This window comes from Narcine bancroftii, chromosome 6 (genome assembly GCF_036971445.1).
Source record: "Narcine bancroftii isolate sNarBan1 chromosome 6, sNarBan1.hap1, whole genome shotgun sequence".
In the NCBI taxonomy this organism is placed as follows: domain Eukaryota; kingdom Metazoa; phylum Chordata; class Chondrichthyes; order Torpediniformes; family Narcinidae; genus Narcine; species Narcine bancroftii.
This window is the reverse complement of record NC_091474.1, coordinates 252512272-252530763: the sequence shown is the minus strand read 5'-3', so window position 1 is coordinate 252530763 and position 18492 is coordinate 252512272. Positions and strand designations below refer to the sequence as shown.

General features: G+C 45.3%; 1 protein-coding gene across 4 annotated transcripts in view; it reads right to left on the bottom strand.

Moving 5' to 3' along the window:
• Positions 1-18492, bottom strand: part of cnih3 (cornichon family AMPA receptor auxiliary protein 3) — a 74944-nt gene that overhangs the window by 17137 nt on the left and 39315 nt on the right. Inside the window, exons 3-6 of one of the 4 annotated variants that reach the window (XM_069887987.1) lie at positions 17383-17430; positions 16246-16358; positions 9063-9206; positions 2067-2116 (exon numbers count right to left, since the gene is read on the bottom strand). In XM_069887987.1, the coding sequence (XP_069744088.1) occupies positions 2104-2116; positions 9063-9206; positions 16246-16358; positions 17383-17430 (318 nt within the window). In that variant the 3' untranslated portion in view covers positions 2067-2103. Of the gene's footprint in view, positions 1-2066; positions 2117-9025; positions 9207-16245; positions 16359-17382; positions 17431-18492 lie in introns of those variants that run through there. The other 3 variants (XM_069887989.1, XM_069887988.1, XM_069887986.1) reach the window with 3 other exon arrangements.

Sequence of the window (18492 nt, the reverse complement as noted above, 5' to 3'; positions counted from 1 at the left end):
TCTTTCTTCATATGCAAGTTCCTCCATCCCCAGTATATGCCTAGTGAATTTTCTCTGCACCCCCTCCATGGCGAGGATGTCCTTCCTCAGATAAGGCGACCAAAACTGCACGCAGTACTCCAGGTGTGGTCTCACCAAGGCCCTGTACAGCTGCAGCAGGATCTCCCTCAAATCCTCTCGCTATGAACGGCAACATACCATTCGCCCTCCTCACCGCCTGCTGCACCTGCAGGCCCACTTTCAACGACTGATGCACAGCAACACCCAAGTCTTGTTGCATCTCCCCCTTTCCTAAACAGATACCATTTAAATAATAATCCTCTTTCCTGTTCTTAACTCCAAAGTGAATAACCTCGTATTTATCCACCTTATATTACATCTGCCACATCCTGGCCCGCTTGCCTAACTTGTCCAAATCACCCTGCACTCTCCTAGCATCCTCCACACAGCTAACCCTGCCACCCAACTTTGTATCATCTGCAAATTTTGCTTTTAATTATTTTTAAACATGAAAATAGAATCAAACTTTAATTTATTACTATTAACTTACTTAATTTAACCCCCTTCTTATTCTAAACGCATGTGTGTATAAGTTCAGAAAAGTTCTTTGGTTCACAGTTCAATCTCACTTCTTATTTCTCCAACTTCACTGGTTGTAGGCAATTCTTATACTATCCACAGAATTTAACATTTATAAAGTTCACCAGGCTTTGATGCTTGAAAGATAAATGGTTACCACTCAGGAAGGTTCTTGTCGGTTTTCAGAGAGAGATTTGTTGTTCCAGGACGTCCACAACTGATGTTCTTCCATCAGTCACCTCACGAAACTTGCTGATGAAACTTACTCCGTAAGGGTTCTCCAGATGATAACCTCTTTCTTTCAGGTCATCACAGAGTTCCTTTTTGTTTCCCTTATTCCAAATGAAACATTAGATAGCCAGTCTTCTCCTCTTGCATGAACCACAAGGGCTTTGACCAGGTTGTCTTACAAACGGGCTGTCCACAAGCTTTCCATCTTGTCCTGTTCCAGTCCCAGCTGCTTCTGCTGGCTGTAACACTTGTACAAATGATCTCGCTCTCTGAGAGAAAGACTGTTTGATTCTCACTGCTTACAAAACCACATGACCCTCTTAGAACAAGTTCTCTTCCAGACAATCAGTGGCTCCAATAAGCAACAATCCATTAGTGAAGTCTCTCAAGCACTCTTCCAAGCTCTTGCAAAAGCTCTGCAGCCTCGACATGACTAGCATGGGGCAAAGCTCCAGTATTTTAAATAAAATCTGTTTTAAAGTGTTTGTATGTAACCTACTCTAACAAACCTTTTCCAATTTATCTTCCAAAATCATATCTATATACTCTGTCACACTGCCTACATATGATCCATATCCCTCCATTCCCTGCATATTCATCTGCTCGCACCTTAAAACTTTCCTGCATGAATGATGTCAGGCATGAAAACCAGATAGATCTCCAGGTTCAAGAACAGATTTGAATCCAACAGCTATCAGGCTCTTTAACCTCCCCGTATATCTTAACCCTAACCATTAATTATACTGGGACCACTAATAGATCTATTTGTCCTATTGAAATGTCATCTCCTTTCTTGCACTGACTGCAACTATGAATGTTTATCCTTTTATATTTATTAATGGCATAGATGGCAAAGCAGTTGGCGCAAAGCCTTTACAGCACCAACGGTCGGAACCAGGGTTCGAGTCCAGCGCTGCCTGTAATGAGCTTCTACATTCTTCCTGTGGGTTTTCCCCAGGGGCTCAGTTTCCTCCCACTCTTCAAAAATGTACTGGGCTGGAGGTTAATTGGTGTAAATTGATCAGCATGGCCAAAATAGTCTGTTACGGGGCTGCACGTCTAAAAATTTTTTAAAATTAAAAATTGGCGCATACACATTTAATAATAACCATGATTCCGCAAACAATTTACAATTAATCATTATAATTCGACCAGCTGATTACACCAATGACTCCAGTTCAAACGGTATTTTCTTGTGAATCAAAATCTCCACTCCACGTGCTTTAGAGTTGAAGGAAGATAAAATTACATGATCAACCCAGTTTCTTTTCAATTTTGAATGTTCTTTTTCAGTTAAATGCGTTTCCTGCAAAAAAGAAAGCTTCATCCACTTTCATTTTTTTGATGTAAGCCAAAACATGTTTACGCTTAATCGGATTATTTAAACCTTGAACATTAAGAGTTGCAAAATTCAAAATAGACATTATCCTAACAAACAAAATTTTAAAAATCCCCTCAGTAAAAATAAAATAAATCTCCCCTTGCAAAAAGACCCCTAAATTAATAAACTACAAAAAAAAACCCCTCCAAACAGAAAGAGATTACACAAATACAAGAAAAATGTATATGTACCCCAAAACTACAAAAAAGTAGTAACTCCCCAATTACCGCCACAGGTGGAAGATGACTTCCAAAAGCTTAATAAGTCTGAATCAAATCATAATCTCAATGAGTTCAGTCCCAAAGCTTGTTCCGGATCATCAATATCAATCAAGCTCTTTGACATATCTGCCTTTCCATTCCCATTTCCATTCTTCTTATCTGACATCTTCCTCTTAGGAGAAGAATCCCTTTCAGTCGCCCTGTCCAGCAAAGAATTAGCAAAAATCAAAACATCATGATCATTCTCAAAAAACTGTGATTGGAAATTGTCGTAAAAAATCTTCAACACAGCGGGATATCGAAAAGAAAATTTATATCCCTTTCTCCAAAGCACCTCTTTGGCAGAATTGAATTCTTTACATCTCTTAATAATCTCCTGACTTAAATCAGGATTTAAAAAATGACCTTATTACCTTGCACCATCAATGGAGACTGATATCTACATGCATTTTGCACTGCAACTCGCTAAATTGTCTCCCTGTCTTGATATTTCAAACAACGAATCAAAACTGCTAGAGATGGTTGACCAGGATATGGTTTACTTCTTAGAGCCCTATGTACTCTATCTAATTCCAAACCCTCTGGAAAAAATTCGACACCTACTGTGTCAGGGATCCATTTTTAAATTTTTTTTACTGGATCCAAACCCTCAATGCCTTCTGGAATTCCCACTATTTTAACATTATTCCGACAGCTTTGGTTTTCCAAAGAGTCAATCTTCTTCAATAAAATTTCCCATCCAACAAAGGAATCTTCCACCTTTTCTATTTTCTCTCTATTTTGTTCCAATTGTTCTCTACAATCTTGAAAAGCACTTTCAGTTTTCTTAAAGTTATCTTGAACTGTATCCACCATATTTAAACATCTATTGACATCAGCTTTAACAATAGAAATGTCTTTCTTGACAGAAGAAACCTCATCACAAATAAAATTTTAAAATTTTTACAGTCATCTTCATAAATCCATGATCCATCTGAGTCGACATTTGTGTTGACATGTTACCCATTTGTTGGGCTGTACTTTCAAAAATTGTAAAGACAGCATTAGAAATAGATTCAAATGTCTCAGAATTTGAGGCTGACCTTCTTTCAATTCAGCAGGTAACCAGCATTTCTTTTTCCATACCTTCCATCTGTGGGGAAGCATTTTCTTCTTGTTCTTTCTGGACCACAGTCGATTTGAAGGTCTTGCTCCTTGTCAGTATACCAACCGACGCAGGGTCGACCTCTTCAGCCTGTTGCCAGCCGGCATCGCCGACTGCCCAAACCCACTCAAGAAGATCGCAGACCTTCAATGCACTGTGCGTGCCTGGCAACGTCACAGGACGCGCATGCGCGTCTTCTGACGCACCGCCTTGGGTCTCCGCGCTGCCAGACACAGCAGCGGCGTCAAGCGTCGGGCCCGCCACTGAAGATTCCAGTGGCTGTACCGTGCGCTCAACATCACAAGCGTGCGGTTCAAGATGAGATGAGAGGAAGAAATCGAAAGCCCAGCGCCATCTTGCGACCGATGAGCAATTTATGTCTGAAGCTTTTTTAACATTGACCCAAGCCAAGGAAAACATTTTGGTTGGGGGAGATTTTAATTGTGTACTAGATCCATTATTGGATAAATCTCCGAAGAGGTTGAAAAAATTGAAGGCTGCTGTTCAAATAGCTTCGTTGATAAAAGATTTGAATTTGATAGAGGTTTGGAGGTTAAATCCTACTGAGAAATATTTTTCATTTTATTCTTCTCGTCAAGATTCATTTTCAAGGATAGATTTTTTTTGGCCTTAGTGCATTTGCAAGCTCGTATTACTCAGGCTGAATGTAAGAGTAGAATCGTATCTGATCATTCATTGTTACTTATTTCTTGTGTTGGGCTGGAAGTTATTCAATCAACTTTTCGTTGGAGATTTAATGCAGTTATTGAAAAAGCTGATTTCCCCCTCCTTGGTTTTGCTAACACTGAGTCCAAGGTTGTTGTTGCAACATCCAGCAGATCCATCTCACTGTCTGTGATTCTACCAATGACTATTTATAGATGCCATTTGAATTGTGCCTGACCACATATTCATGGGTGAAACACAAAAGTCTGCAAGCTGACTCCTTCCAGCGTTTCTGTGCTTTGAACACAGTCATGGGTGTAGAACAAGTAGAGCAGTGGACTTAACATGCATCTTAAGTTGATTGTCAGTGAGGAGGTGATGTTGTTTCCGATCTGCACTGACTGTGGTCTACCAATGAGGAAGTCAAGGATCCACTTGCAGAGGCCCAGGTTTTGAAGCTTGCTGACCAGTTCTGAAGGTATGATGGTGTTGAAAGCTGAGCAGTGGTCGATGAAAAGCAGCCGGGTGTATATGTTGGGGTTGTCTGGGTGATCCGAGGTTGAGTGAAGAGCCAGTTTCTATGCTGTAGATCTATGGTTTATGGTCAACTGCCACCCAAGTGGGGAGGGAGTCAAACTGGCATCATGTGGCAATTACTGAGGAGCCAGGCCGACCCCACGTCACACTCGCTCAGCCCACTGCTGGCTACATATTTAAAGGATCTTTTATTGACAGTCACATCTAAATGTGAGATGGGAATCTAGTGAAGCAGCACCAGAAAATCCCAGCACACAACAACCAGAGTTACGTGGTCTTTCAGCCAACAGAAGAAGTCAAAGCCTGCAGCCCTGCCGTGCATAGAGATGAATGTGATGGACAATAAACAACCAGCAGAAGGACATCACCTTCCTCAACAATGGCAGGACGTTAGAGTTTTCAAAGGTTACCAGGAAAGTTAATGAAGGAAAGGCTGTGGAAGTTGTCTACATGGACTTTAATAAGGCCTTTAACAAGGTCCCACACCAGTGGTTCTCAACCTTTTCTTTCCATTCATCTACCACTTGAAGTAATCCCTAGGCCATCGGAGCTCTGTGATTCGTCAGGGATTGCTTAAGGTGGGATGTGAGTGGGAAGGGAAGGTTGAGAATCACTGCTCTAGACCCAATTGTTACTGAAATATTTGGTTTGAGAAAAACTGACATTGGCCCATTTCCTTTGGAGTGATGAAACCGTGCACATAACGAGTCAATGAGGTAAGATTAAAACAGTGGTTTACAAACTTTTTCTTTCCACTCACCTACCACCTTAAGCAATCCCTTACTAATCACAGAGCACCTATGGCAGAGGGAATACTTAAAGTGGTATGTGAGTGGAAGGATAAAGGTTGAGAGCTACTGTTGCACATGGGAGGTTAGCCAGGAAGGTCAGATGCTCAGTATTCACAGTGAAGTAGTGAACGGGATTCGACTATGGCTGGACGGGAGAAGCCAGAGAAGTAGTGGTGGATGATGCTTCTCAGACTGGAAGCCTGTGACTAGTGGTGTTTCAGGGATTGGTGTTGGGACTATTGTTGTTTGTCATCTTTACCTATGATCTGGATGATGTGGTAACTTGGATCAGCAAGTTTGTAGATGACACTAAGATTGGAGGCGTTGTAGACAGTGAGAAAGGTTTTCAAAGCTTGCAGAGGGATCTGGACCAGATGGGAAAATGGGCTGAAAAATGGCAGATGGAGTTTAATGGAGACAAGTGTGAGGTGTTGCATTTTGGAAGGGCAAACCAAGAAAGGACCTACACAGTAAATGGACGGGCCCTGAGGAATGGGGTAGAAGAGGGATCTGGGAATACAGATACAGAATTTCTTGAAAGTGGTGAGTATAGGAGTCACATACTCACCTTCATCGGGAGCACGTGCACAGGTGTGTTAAGCGTCAGTTTAAGGGTGATGAATCTCAGATGTAGGAGGAGGAGAGGGTGAGTGTCAGGATCACCTGTGCGGCAGTGAGCTGACGAGAAGGTCAGAGGAGTTTAGCTTGGTGATGTTTGGGGAGTGAAGAACGTAATGTTGTGTTTCGTGTCACTTATAGATCCTATCCACATTAAACCTCCCAAATTACAACCCCTCACATTTCACTGTATTAAATTCCATCACCAATTCCTCTATCCACCTGCTCAACCAATCATCCTGTAATCTTTACCATTTTCACTATCAACAATACCTGACTATTTAGTGTCATCTACAAACATGCTAATTATGCCATGTTTATTTTCATCTAATTCATTCACATCGAGGGCAAGGTGCAATGGGCCCAGCACCATACCTTGTGAAAATCTACTAGTCACAGGCTTCCAGACTGTAAAACAACCTTCCGCCACCCTTGCGTTTTACAATGAAGCCAATTTTCCATTCATTCTGCTATCTCACCCTGGATCCCATGTGATCGAACCTTCTGGAGGAGAACTTCATTGAATGTCTTGCTGGAATTCAGAGCAGTGAGAGGGTCACGACTTAAATATGTTATGTCCTGAGGGGTCTTGATAGGGTGCAAATGGAGGGTATGTTTCCTCTTGTAGAAGGATCTAGAACTAGTAATCACAGTTTAAAAGGGGGGAGGGGGTTGCCTATTTAAAACAGATGAGTTAAAGCTTTTCTCTGAGGGTCATTAATCTTTGGAAGTAGGAGAGAGTCTTTGAATACTTTAAGAAGTAGATCAGTAGATTCTTGATATCAACAGGATGAAAACATGGCGAGTAAACAGGAAAATAGTGGAGCTGAGGCTACATCTCAGCGATGGAGGAACAGGTTTAGTGGGCTGAATGGCCTTCTATTCCTAATTCACTTACTCACTATAACATTCCCCCATTCTATGAACTAATCAGCAAAATCCATTAAAGGTTATTTGTCCCTTATGACTTAGATTCATCTATTATTCTTCCAAAAAAAATGAATGAAATATCCCATCCTTGCATTTCTTTCCAAATACGATCAACAGGTTCCTTTTAGGCTTGTTCCTTCCCCTTCATAAACAGAGTCATTCCTGATCACACTGTTGGCAACCTATTGACGAACACGCTGAGTCTTGGCATCTACTCCAACAGTACAAAGCTGAATTCAGAATTTCCCATTCCTGCCATTCAGTTCTCAAGTGGCATGGAAACTTCATGCACTGCTCTTAAATCCCTTTCATTGCATGTACGGAGCTTATCACACCGACACCTATCTTACAAGTGTTTTTGCACCACAATGCCTTGAATCCTTGATGGGAATCTTGCGTTCACTGACAACAAGTAGTTCCAGAAATCCTGGAGCCATCCCAAAACCTGCTCCAGCCATATCTCTGTTTGTGACATTCTTTCTCTTATTAAAACCACAAGAAGTGAAAGCAGGAGACACCAGACACACCTCAAATCTCTCTTGCATTCAATGCAACCATGGCTGATCTGATACTCCTCGTCCAGTTTAAGTTTATTTTTCACAGAAATACCTGGTACAGTTGAGAAGGGTTTTGTGAACAGACTAAAAGGCATGTAAAAAGCACAATTAACTGAGTATAGACTCTTGATCCTTGATGGGTTTGAGAGCTCTGTCCCCAAAACAATGCTCTGAGAAAGGAAATCCTTCCTCTCCTTTGTCTTAAGTGGATACCCCTTCATTTACCATGTCCTCTGGTTCTGGATTCTCTCACAAGAGGGAAATATTATCTCAGTATTTATCTTGTCCAGGCTTGCAAGAATCAGCTGGTAAGTTGGGTGAAGCAATGGCAGTGTGAAGGGTCTAATATGACTACAGGCCATATACCATGGAGGAGCATTGAGGAACAGGAGGCCAGGGTGTGTCTAAAGATCCCTGGTGAATAAGGCCCTTGTGAGAAACCTGAAAAGAGCAGATGTTGGAATGAGATGCTGAAGGAACCCAGTGGGTCAGGCAGCATCCATTGGTAGAAATAGCCAGGCAACATTACAAGTCAGAATCCTTGATTGATTCTGGTCAGATGGGGGCTTATTAAGAATATTGAGGTGGGGAAGAAAACTTCTGGAGGGGCTAGGAGGTAAGAGGGTATTGGACAGAAGATAAAATAGGTGGAGGGAGAGGCCACTGGGAGGGGAGGGACATTACAGAGAAAAGTAAGAATGGGGGAAAATAAAGAAGAAATGGAAACAGTAGAACTGATTACATTTTAAAATTTAGACATACAGCACAGGCCTTTTCAATCCACGAGCCCGTGTCACCCAATTCCACCCAATTGCCCTTCCATCACCAGTACATTTTGAAGAATGGGAGGAAACTGGAGCACCCGGGGACAACCCACATAACAGGGGGAGAATGTCCAAACTCCTTAGAGTGCAGGATATGGATCCCAGTCCCGGTGGCTGGTGCTTTAAGTGTTGTGCGAACTGCCTCACTAACTGTGCCCCCTAGGATGCCATAGGGGCTCTGTCGTTAGTAAGGGATTACTTAAGGTGGCACGTGAGTGGAAAGAAAAAGGTTGAGGACCATTGATTCTCTCAAAAGAAATGAGTACAGTATTTGAAGGTGTAGAATGCTACATACAAATGCTCTAAAGTGGGATTAGTATAAGGGGTTGGCCTAGGCATGATGGGCAAACGGTCTGTTCCTGTGCTGGATGACTCAATAACTGTGTGAGTCATCACCCACCACTTCAGCAACTGCAGGTGAGGCCTGACTCCTGATCCAATGTCTCATGTTCAGTGGGAGTTTCCTGTCATATGTAACCTCAAGTAAAATGTGGAGATGCACTGAAATTCTTACTTGCTACAACCACACTGATACACAAGATATACCAACCACACCGTTCCTCTTCACTGAGATTCCCTTTACCAGTAAAGGTAGTAGAAAAAGGACATCAGGTAGAAGGACATCTTGCACCAAGCTTCCTTCTGGCAGTAGTTGAGGGTCTCATCGTTCATCACCGTGGCTGGATCATACATTAACTCATTACTGTCTGCAGGGCTGTGGAAGTATCTGAAACACACAAATGACAGGAATATTTGCTATGATTTCCTCTGAAATTGCCCCTGTCCTCACCTCCTCAATGACACAATTCTTTCAACAACCCCTTGGTGACCTCTCTTCAATTCTTCTCTAGCTTAGGATCACACTGCAATGTGAGGGTAATGTGTAAATGAGGAGGTTGGTGTCTGTCTCATGGCCCTTCCGTGATGGCACATGCTGGCCACCCGTTTCCTTCGCCAGGGACACTACTTTTGGGAGGGCTTGTGACTCCCAATGGCGAACATCAACCAGGCTGATGTGCAGGAGCTGTCTGCGCTTTATTGCGAGCTGTTGTGGGTCTGGGGCAAGGTCGCTTGCTGATCGGGGATGCTTATCCCCGTCCCTTCAGCCCCTCTGCATAGCTAAGCTGATGGGTGTCGGGGTGGGGGGTGATGTGATTCTGACTGTGCCGATCCCTGATCAGCCGGTGTTGTCCATCGTACACAAGGCACGACATCTTTTGCGGGAGCCGGTCCAGCACAACGTGAACCTTCTTGAGGTGATCCATCCCGTACCATTCCTAAGCAGTTCCTGTAAGGTCTGCTCCTCCACACTTTCCACTTCTTTGCCCTTGGCTGCTGTCCAGACACGCTGTGGGGATCCATTTTACCACCCAGCGGTGAGAGGGGATCCCAGTCCATGTCACTGTCATGGGATTCTTCCCCTTTACACTGGAACCCTGGGGTGGAGGGTATTGTACAAAGAAATGCAGGGCAACCGCTTCCTGAGTCAGTTCACCAACACCCTGGCTGCCTGGCATGTGTGCGGCCAGGATGAGTCGGTGTACCATGTGCTTATGGAGCCCGAGAGGCTGCAGCCCCTCTTCGCCTCCCTGAACAGGCTGCTCCTCAAGTTCTGGTTGCACTTCAACTCCCACCCTCCTGATCTATGGTTGCCTGGTGCAGAGGGGGTTCAGGTGCTCAGAGACTCCATGTGGGCCTGGCCAAGCTGGCTATCCACAGGTCAAGGTACTGACTGGGCAGTCGAGGGATGAGGGTGAGCTGACTGCCTTCCCATCTTTCAGGGTTTTGTCCAGGCCTGTGCGGTGTTGGAGCGGGAGTATGCAGTATCCGAGGGGACGGAGGGCGAGTATTGGGAACGATGGGCCCTCCAGGGGATTCACTGTGTGGATGATGATCATAACAGAATTTTAATCTGAATCTGACAATAGTGTGCAGTAAGTGAGGTTTTTGTGCTTGTGAAGTATTTATTGTTATGTAATAAAAGTGAATTTATAATAAAAAATGGGGAGGTGGGAGTCGGCACTCTTCCCTGTGAATTCCTCTCCCACTCCGATAGAATCAGGATTGGACACATTAAGCCCTTTCATGCACAGTCAAAACGCCCGGGGTGCAAAGGTGGAGATTCTCTGCTCTTACGCCAGGAGACTCACTTCCATGAATGTGCCTTTGCCGGCTCCAAGGCGCCGACTGCAATCCCTCTCGGGAGTAGGGTCAGCGGCAGAGAGCTGCACTCCACCACCTGCGTGAATGTACTGTTGCTTTAAGCGGCTGGCTGGGGGTGGCCTGATGACTTTGTGGTAACATCACCAGCCCGCAACTCATCTCATTCACCCCTCTCCTTCCATGACCCCCTCAGGGTGGGTGGGGGGGGGGGGGGCTAGTGGGGACCGTCAGGGCAGGGGCAGCTGGTGGGGCCATCAAGGGGTGGCTAGTGCAGACTGTGACTCTGGCACTTCACTGAGCCACTTTGGCCTTCAGGGCTGCTCGTCAGTGCCAGTGACTTAATACGCGGCAGAGCAATGGCTGTCTGCCCTACCCATAATCCCCCATGCAGCTGGAACATTCTTGTAAACGCAGAATAGTTTCAGCTGCGTGGGGGATCGTGGGAAGGGAAGATGGCCATTGCTCTACCACGTATTTATCATGGGTAGCACCACGCAACAGTTGCCCCAACTCCATTGGCTCTGGACGACGCACCGAGGCGCCACCTCTGCATAAAATCAGCCCTGGAGCAGCCTCTTAGGGATACTTCCATGAACAGGTAAGGTTAAAAATTTATCTGCCCTGCAGTCGACCTTGAAGCAGAGGCCCGGTGTCCCCTTCCATTCAATCCTTTTTACTTACCTGCTGATCCCCATTCCCTTCCATTCCTTTCATACCAAAATCTTAGGATCTCGATGATTGAGTATCCACAGTCCTCTGAAGCAGAAAATTCCAACAAACTGTAGAACTAAATTCCTCTCCATCTCAGTCTTTCAGGGCCAATAAAAAACCTTAACCTGAGTCAATATTTCCAACTTCTTTTTCAATATTTTTATTATAATTGAAATAGAGAGTGAAAAAGGCATTTAAATCAAATCATTTCATCCAAGGTACTCCACATTTTAATCAAACAGGTGATACTGTATTAATATTTTTTTATAAAAAAAGGAAAATCTAAACCCACTACCAAGAAAGAAGCTGTTTGGCCAAAAAGAGGAAGACAGAATTCTTATCATAGAGATAAATTACCTCATTAGTCAACACTTCTATCTTCATGTGGTGGTCCACCACCGGCCCACTGCAGGGGGCAACCTCTGTACCTGCAGGAGTGGAAGGGGACAGGACAAAACCCGGCTGGCTGCCAATCAGTTGGCCTGAAGGGGTCAAGCCTCACCCGGTCGGGTGTCAATCACCCTCCGGGATACAAGTCTGTGCCGGCCTCCCGAGGCCTCACAGAGTTGCCGCAGCTACAGCCAACCTGGCTCTGTGGAGGTTTCTGTGGATTAAAGCCTGTTTACCTTGTTTATGTCTGATTCTGGCTAACAGCACATCACACTTCATAACAAATCAAAGATTTGAAAATCTTCATTCAAATTGGAAATGTTGCATCTAATCTTTTCTACGTTTAAACATGACGTGATGTCACGTACCAGTGAGTGTGATGAGGCGGGGTAATGTCCCTCCATCTGAGCAACACCGCCCACCCAGCCATAAGAGAAATAAAAGCTAAGACATGCAGATCAGATGCTGCTAACATTGTATCGCTCTCTCCAACAATACCAAATAAAGTAGTTAACGTTTAAAATTAACTTCAAAAAGTGCAGAGGAAGTTGAAATACTTTGCTCCAATATTTCTCAAGATTATGGCATGTCCAAAACATATGAAGCATCTCCAATGTTGCATTTATCACAAATGCAAATGTTTCCTACTTCTCAAGGAAATAGTGACCCCTGTTCATCCTTCTAATAATTTTTGAATACCTCAAAGAGATTGCGGCATGGTTGACGGGGCATTTAGCTCAACACCTTTACAGCGCCAGCAATCGGGACCGGGATTCAAGTTCCATGCAGTCTGTAAAGAGTTTGCACATGCTCCCTGTGTCTGCGTGGGTTTTCCCCGGGGGATCTGGTTTCCAGGGTGCAGGTCAATCAGGTATAATTGGACAGCACAAGCTCGTGGGCCAAAATGCCCTGTTACCGTTTCCCTCGTCTAAATAAAAATAAATAAATAAAAAGTGAATTGCCTCTCATTCTTCTAAAACGTAGAGATACAGACCCATCCCACTCCACTCCATCTTTGTTGGAAACCCCCTCATCCCGAGAATCAATCTACGGTACCTTCTCAAGAGCATATCTATTCTCTTCTAGGTTCAGAAAATAAAACTTCATGAGGGACATGGCCAGGGTGGTCATTTTCCCTGGGGTGAGAGTAGGAAACACCAGAGGGCATCTGTACAAGGTGAGGGGAGGAACGTTTAGGGAGATGTGAGGGAGAGTGGTGGTGGGGACTGGTACAATAGGAACATTTGAAAGACACAGAAAACTACAGGGCTATGGGTATAAAGTAGGGATTGTTTAGTTATTGAATAAGTTTATATAGGTTGACACAACATTGTGAGCGCAAGCCCCTGTACAGTACTGACACTCCAGGGAAAAATTCCTGAGCCTATCCAGTCTTCCCAAAAACTCAAGTCCTCCAGCCCCAGGGACAACATCTCTTGTCTTGTTCTTGTTAATCCGCTTCAAAAATGTTAATTAAATTATGCTCCTAAGCACTAAATCAGGCTAATTATCCTGATCAGCCTTTCCTAAGACAAAAGACACATTTCCAGAATCACTGCATCCCTGGGTCCACAAACTCACTGGATTTTACTATCAGCTGTTCTGCCTTTCACTATTTCCTCACACCCATTCATTACCCTGAAGGTTGTGACCATTATGAATCAAAGTCGTACCCTGGTGCTCAGTAGCACTGAGTTCAAGAATCCAGTTCACCAGTCTGAATCCAGCTCACCGGACTGAATCCAGCTCACCGGACTGAATCCAGCTCACTGGTCGGAATCCAGTTCACCAGTCTGAATCCAGCTCACCGGACTGAATCCAGCTCACCGGACTGAATCCAGCTCACCGGACTGAATCCAGCTCACTGGACTGAATCCAGCTCACCGGTCGGAATCCAGCTCACCGGTCGGAATCCAGCTCATCGGTCTGAATCCAGCTCACCGGACTGAATCCAGCTCACCGGTCGGAATCCAGTTCACCGGACTGAATCCAGCTCACCGGACTGAATCCAACTCACCGGTCTGAATCCAGCTCACCGGTCTGAATCCAGCTCACCGGACTGAATCCAGCTCACCGGACTGAATCCAGCTCACCAGACTGAATCCAGCTCACCGGACTGAATCCAGCTCACCGGACTGAATCCAGCTCACCGGACTGAATCCAGCTCACCGGACTGAATCCAGCTCACCGGACTGAATCCAGCTCACCGGACTGAATCCAGCTCACCGGACTGAATCCAGCTCACCGGACGGAATCCAGCTCACCGGTCGGAATCCAGCTCACCGGTCGGAATCCAGCTCACCGGTCGGAATCCAGCTCACCGGTCGGAATCCAGCTCACCGGTCGGAATCCAGCTCACCGGTCGGAATCCAGCTCACCGGTCGGAATCCAGCTCACCGGTCGGAATCCAGCTCACCGGTCGGAATCCAGCTCACCGGTCGGAATCCAGCTCACCGGTCGGAATCCAGCTCACCGGTCGGAATCCAGCTCACCGGTCGGAATCCAGCTCACCGGTCGGAATCCAGCTCACCGGTCAGAATCAAGCTTACTGGACTGAATCGATATTCTTCAAGAGGTGATATGGTTCCTGAGGATCTTTCAGGAATTTGCAATCATCTAGAGCACACATGTCAAACTCTGGCCCGCGGCCCAAATTTGGCCCGCGATATAATTATATTTGGCCCGCAAGATCATATCAAAAATGTATTAGAGGTGGCCCGCTGGCCGGCGCGCCAGTATAGCGCATGCACAGTAACCGCTGTGTCCCAGGGTGAGAGAGAGAGAGAAAAATCCTGGTCCTTGAAAAGTAGGGGTGGGTGGTTTTATAAACACGCTGTTATGTCCCCCCGCCCACCCCCCCACCGCAACGCAGCCTGGCCAGTGTCAGGGGAAGCCAAGGCCGCTTCCCAGCGCCCGGAACTCCAGTGGCACAGCGTTTCTTGGAGCTGCAGATGGAGTCGGGACGCCGGAGAGAAGATTGGGGCTCCCCACCGGGCGATGGGGCCGCCGGCCGCCGGCCGCCCTGCGCCTTCCCACTGGACCAGCGGCGGGTGCCCGGAGTACACGTGGAGAGCGAGGCTGGTCGGGCAGGTAGGGTGGAACCCCCCGCCAATCTTGGGAGTGGCGTGGGCTGGATCGAGATTAGCCGCGCTCACCTGCTCCTCCACCGCTGACCGGAATCCCAGCGCGGTCCTGAGCGCGGAGCCTGTCCTGGAAAGGTCCTGGGACACTGGCACGGAAAGAAAAGGGGGTCTGGGAGAAAGTCAGAAGGTCAAGGGGAGGGGGTCCGGGAGAAACTCAGCAGGTCAGGGGGGTCCGGGAGAAACTCAGCAGTCAAAGGGGGATGCGGGAGAAACTCAGCAGGTCAAAGGGAGGTCCGGGAGAAACTCAGCAGGTCAAGGGGGGTCCGGGAGAAACTCAGCAGGTTAAAGGGGGATCCGGGAGATACTCAGCAGGTCAAGGGAGGTCCGGGAGAAACTCAGCAGGTCAAGGGGGGTCCGGGAGAGACTCAGCAGGTCAAGGGGGGTCCGGCAGAAACTCAGCAGGTCAAGGGGGGTCCGGGAGAAACTCAGCAGGTCAAGGGGAGTCCGGCAGAAACTCAGGGGGGGCCTGACCTCGCCAGGACCGTTGCCCACTCCCCCTCCCTGCTGCAGGCCGACCCGCGACTCACGGTGATGGGGCCGCTGATCCGCCGAGATGCTGCCTTGCAGCGAGAGCCGATGCCCCCGCACTGTCGTTGTCCAACCCGATCGCCCGCAAACCCCGCCCTCCCGCACACAGGCCTGAGTAAGTATTATGAACTTTAATCTCAGGATAAAACGACCTTCCAATAGTTTCATGTCACAGTGATAAATATATTCCTGGTTAAAAATGGTCCTGCACCTGGATACAAGCTCATTAGGCATAAAACTTGAAAAGTGTGTAAATCAAAGGATATCTGTACCCATGGAAAAAGGGCATGGCAAATAACCCTGCTAGAGTTCATGCCCACAATCAGTCACCCATTTGATTGTTTCAGGAATCATGTTATTCTCCCACATTCTCAATAGCCCTCAGATTTTACTATTCGACAGCACACTAGCAACATTTGACAAATCCTCTATAGAGAAATATTATTTATTGAATATTTTATTTTTCATTTGTTAATGCTTCTGGAAAGAGTTTATCCAAAACTATTATTAAACATTTATTTTAATAAGAAAAAGTTTAACATTACATATGTTGAAAGAAGAGAAAACATGCAGATGTTGTTGAAAATTTTCAATAAATATTTAGTTCAGCCCTCGACTTAGTCCAAGTTTTTAATTTTGGCCCTCCGTGATTTTGAGTTTGACACCCCTGATCTAGAGGCTGGTGGGGTGGGGATGTAAGGCATTCTCATATTTACCTTAATTCTGAAAGAAATAGAGCCATCTCCACGGGTCAATAAGACTGATCCAACTTTCCCATCCTCTCCCCATAACCTGCCATTGCCTGCTAATTAAAACTTGATCTCACCTTACCTCCAAAGGTTATAGAAGAGCAGCGGGATGTTGAGGCCCAATGTCAGCCATTCTTGTGCACACAGGAACATGATACAGAACAAGCCATGAATGGAATATTCAGGGAGCACCAACTATGTTAGAAATATAAGAAACATTAGCACCAGGACAATTGCAAAACTGGTCCTTTTGCCTTTTAGTGTGTACACATACTCTCTCTTTCTCATAGCGTCACTGCCTGTGCCTCTCTCATTCTTGTCTACTTGGTTCAAGTTTCTGTCTAATTCTGGTCACCACAATTGAGACAGGACATCAGAAGCACCAGTCTTCATTCCATCGAGGACATCTACAAGAGACTATGTCATAAGGAAACAGCCTCTGTCCTCAAGGACCCCCACCACCCAGGCCATGCCCTCTTCACCCTGCTACCAATGGGAACAAGGTACAGGTGCCTGAAGGTGAGCACTCAGCGGCACAAGGACAGCTTCTTCCCCGCTGCCATCGGATTCCTGAATGATCAATGAACCAAAGGCAGTGCCGCACTTTGACTTTTCATACACTATTTTTATTTATTTTTGTAAGGTGTTCTCTCTGAATGTTCGCCCTGTGATGTTGGTGCAACATAAAGACTTGTGTGACTTGTTCATGACAATAAATTCTGATTCTGGTATTAAGTTTCCCAGACAGATGCAACAAGGATCAAGGGATGAGGGACTTCAACAGTGGTGTTAGATTGAAGATGCTGAAAGTGTTCTCCTCTGAGCAAAGAAGAAGGATAAAGTGGAGTGTGGAAAGTGAATATCTTTTTCCCAGGGAAGATTATTCTGTCCTTAGAAGGTGCAGGTTAAAGTTGAGAGAGATTAACCAGGACCCGAGGGTCAACTTTTTCATTCGGGGGCGTTCTGTATCTGGAATGAATGTCAGAGGAAACTGTTGGACCGGACACAGTTTCAATGTCCAGAAGACATTTGGACCAATATGTGGATAAGAAGGGCTGAGAAGGATATGGACCAAAAGAAGGCAAATGGGACTCGCCTGGCGTTCCAACTGTGAGGGAAGTGCAAGGTCATGTCTGATTTCAGTAGGGGGAAGCTGTTTGTAATGAAGGACGAGGCTATTTCCCTTGCCCTTTAAATAATTAATTCACCCACTACTCACTCTCCTCAGTAAAAAGCAGATCCGCTCGATATTTCTCAGCCTCTCTCGCTGCAGGGTGGAAAGAAGAGTAAATAATAAGTTCAACCCTTGGCAATCAATACAGTCAGATATTTGCCTGAAACAACAACCATGGGAAATGGAAAAGTCCTAATGGGTCTTCAGGGACTGAGGGAAGGAGGACTAGGAGAGAGCAGTTGAGGGGAAAGGATCTGAAAGGAGAGGAGTTAAGAGGAGATGGGTTGAGGAGAGAGATTGAGGGGAGGAGCTGAAGGGATGGGAGAGGGGCTGAGGGGCAAAGAACTGAAGAAAGAGGAGTTGAGAGAGGGCCTGGGGAGGGGTAAGGGGAAAGGAACTAAGGAGAGAAAGTTGAAGGTGGATATAGTATTTTTGCAAGAAACTCACTTAACTGAGAAGGAACATTTGAAACTGAAAAGAGATTGCACAGGACATGTGATTCCTTCATCTTTTAATTCTAAGGCCAGAGGAGTAGCCACTTTGATAAATAAGAAAGTACCATTTATTTTGGATCCTTTTTTTGTTAATGCTGGTAGGATTTTGGTGGTGAACTGTAAAATCTTTTGGAAGCCTGGACTTTGATGAATGTTTATGCACCAAATGAGGATAATGAAGTATTTATTACAGATACTTTTTTAAATTTGAACCAATCAAATGGAAATATTTTAGTGGAAGGGGGCTTCAATTGTTGCCTAGATCTTTTGTTGGATAAATCTCCAAAGACTCTGAAGAGAATTAAAATGGCAAAGAGAATTATTGAAGTAATGAAGGATTTAAATTTGGCCAAATATGGAGAAAATTGAACCCTACTGAAAAAGATTACTCCTTTCATTAGGCACGGCATAATTCCTTTTTCAAGACTTGATTTATTTTTAGTTCCAGTTCAGTTACAAGGTAGATTTATACAAGCAGAGTATAAAAGTAGAATTTTGCTTGACCATTCGTTGTGGTTGGCTTCTTGTTTGGGCACTGAGAAGGTAGGAAATATTTATCACTGGAGATTTAATAAGATGTTATTAAAAAGACCTGAGTTTATTAAATATATTAGGGCACAAATTAATTTTTATTTACAAACAAATCAGGATTCAGTTCAAA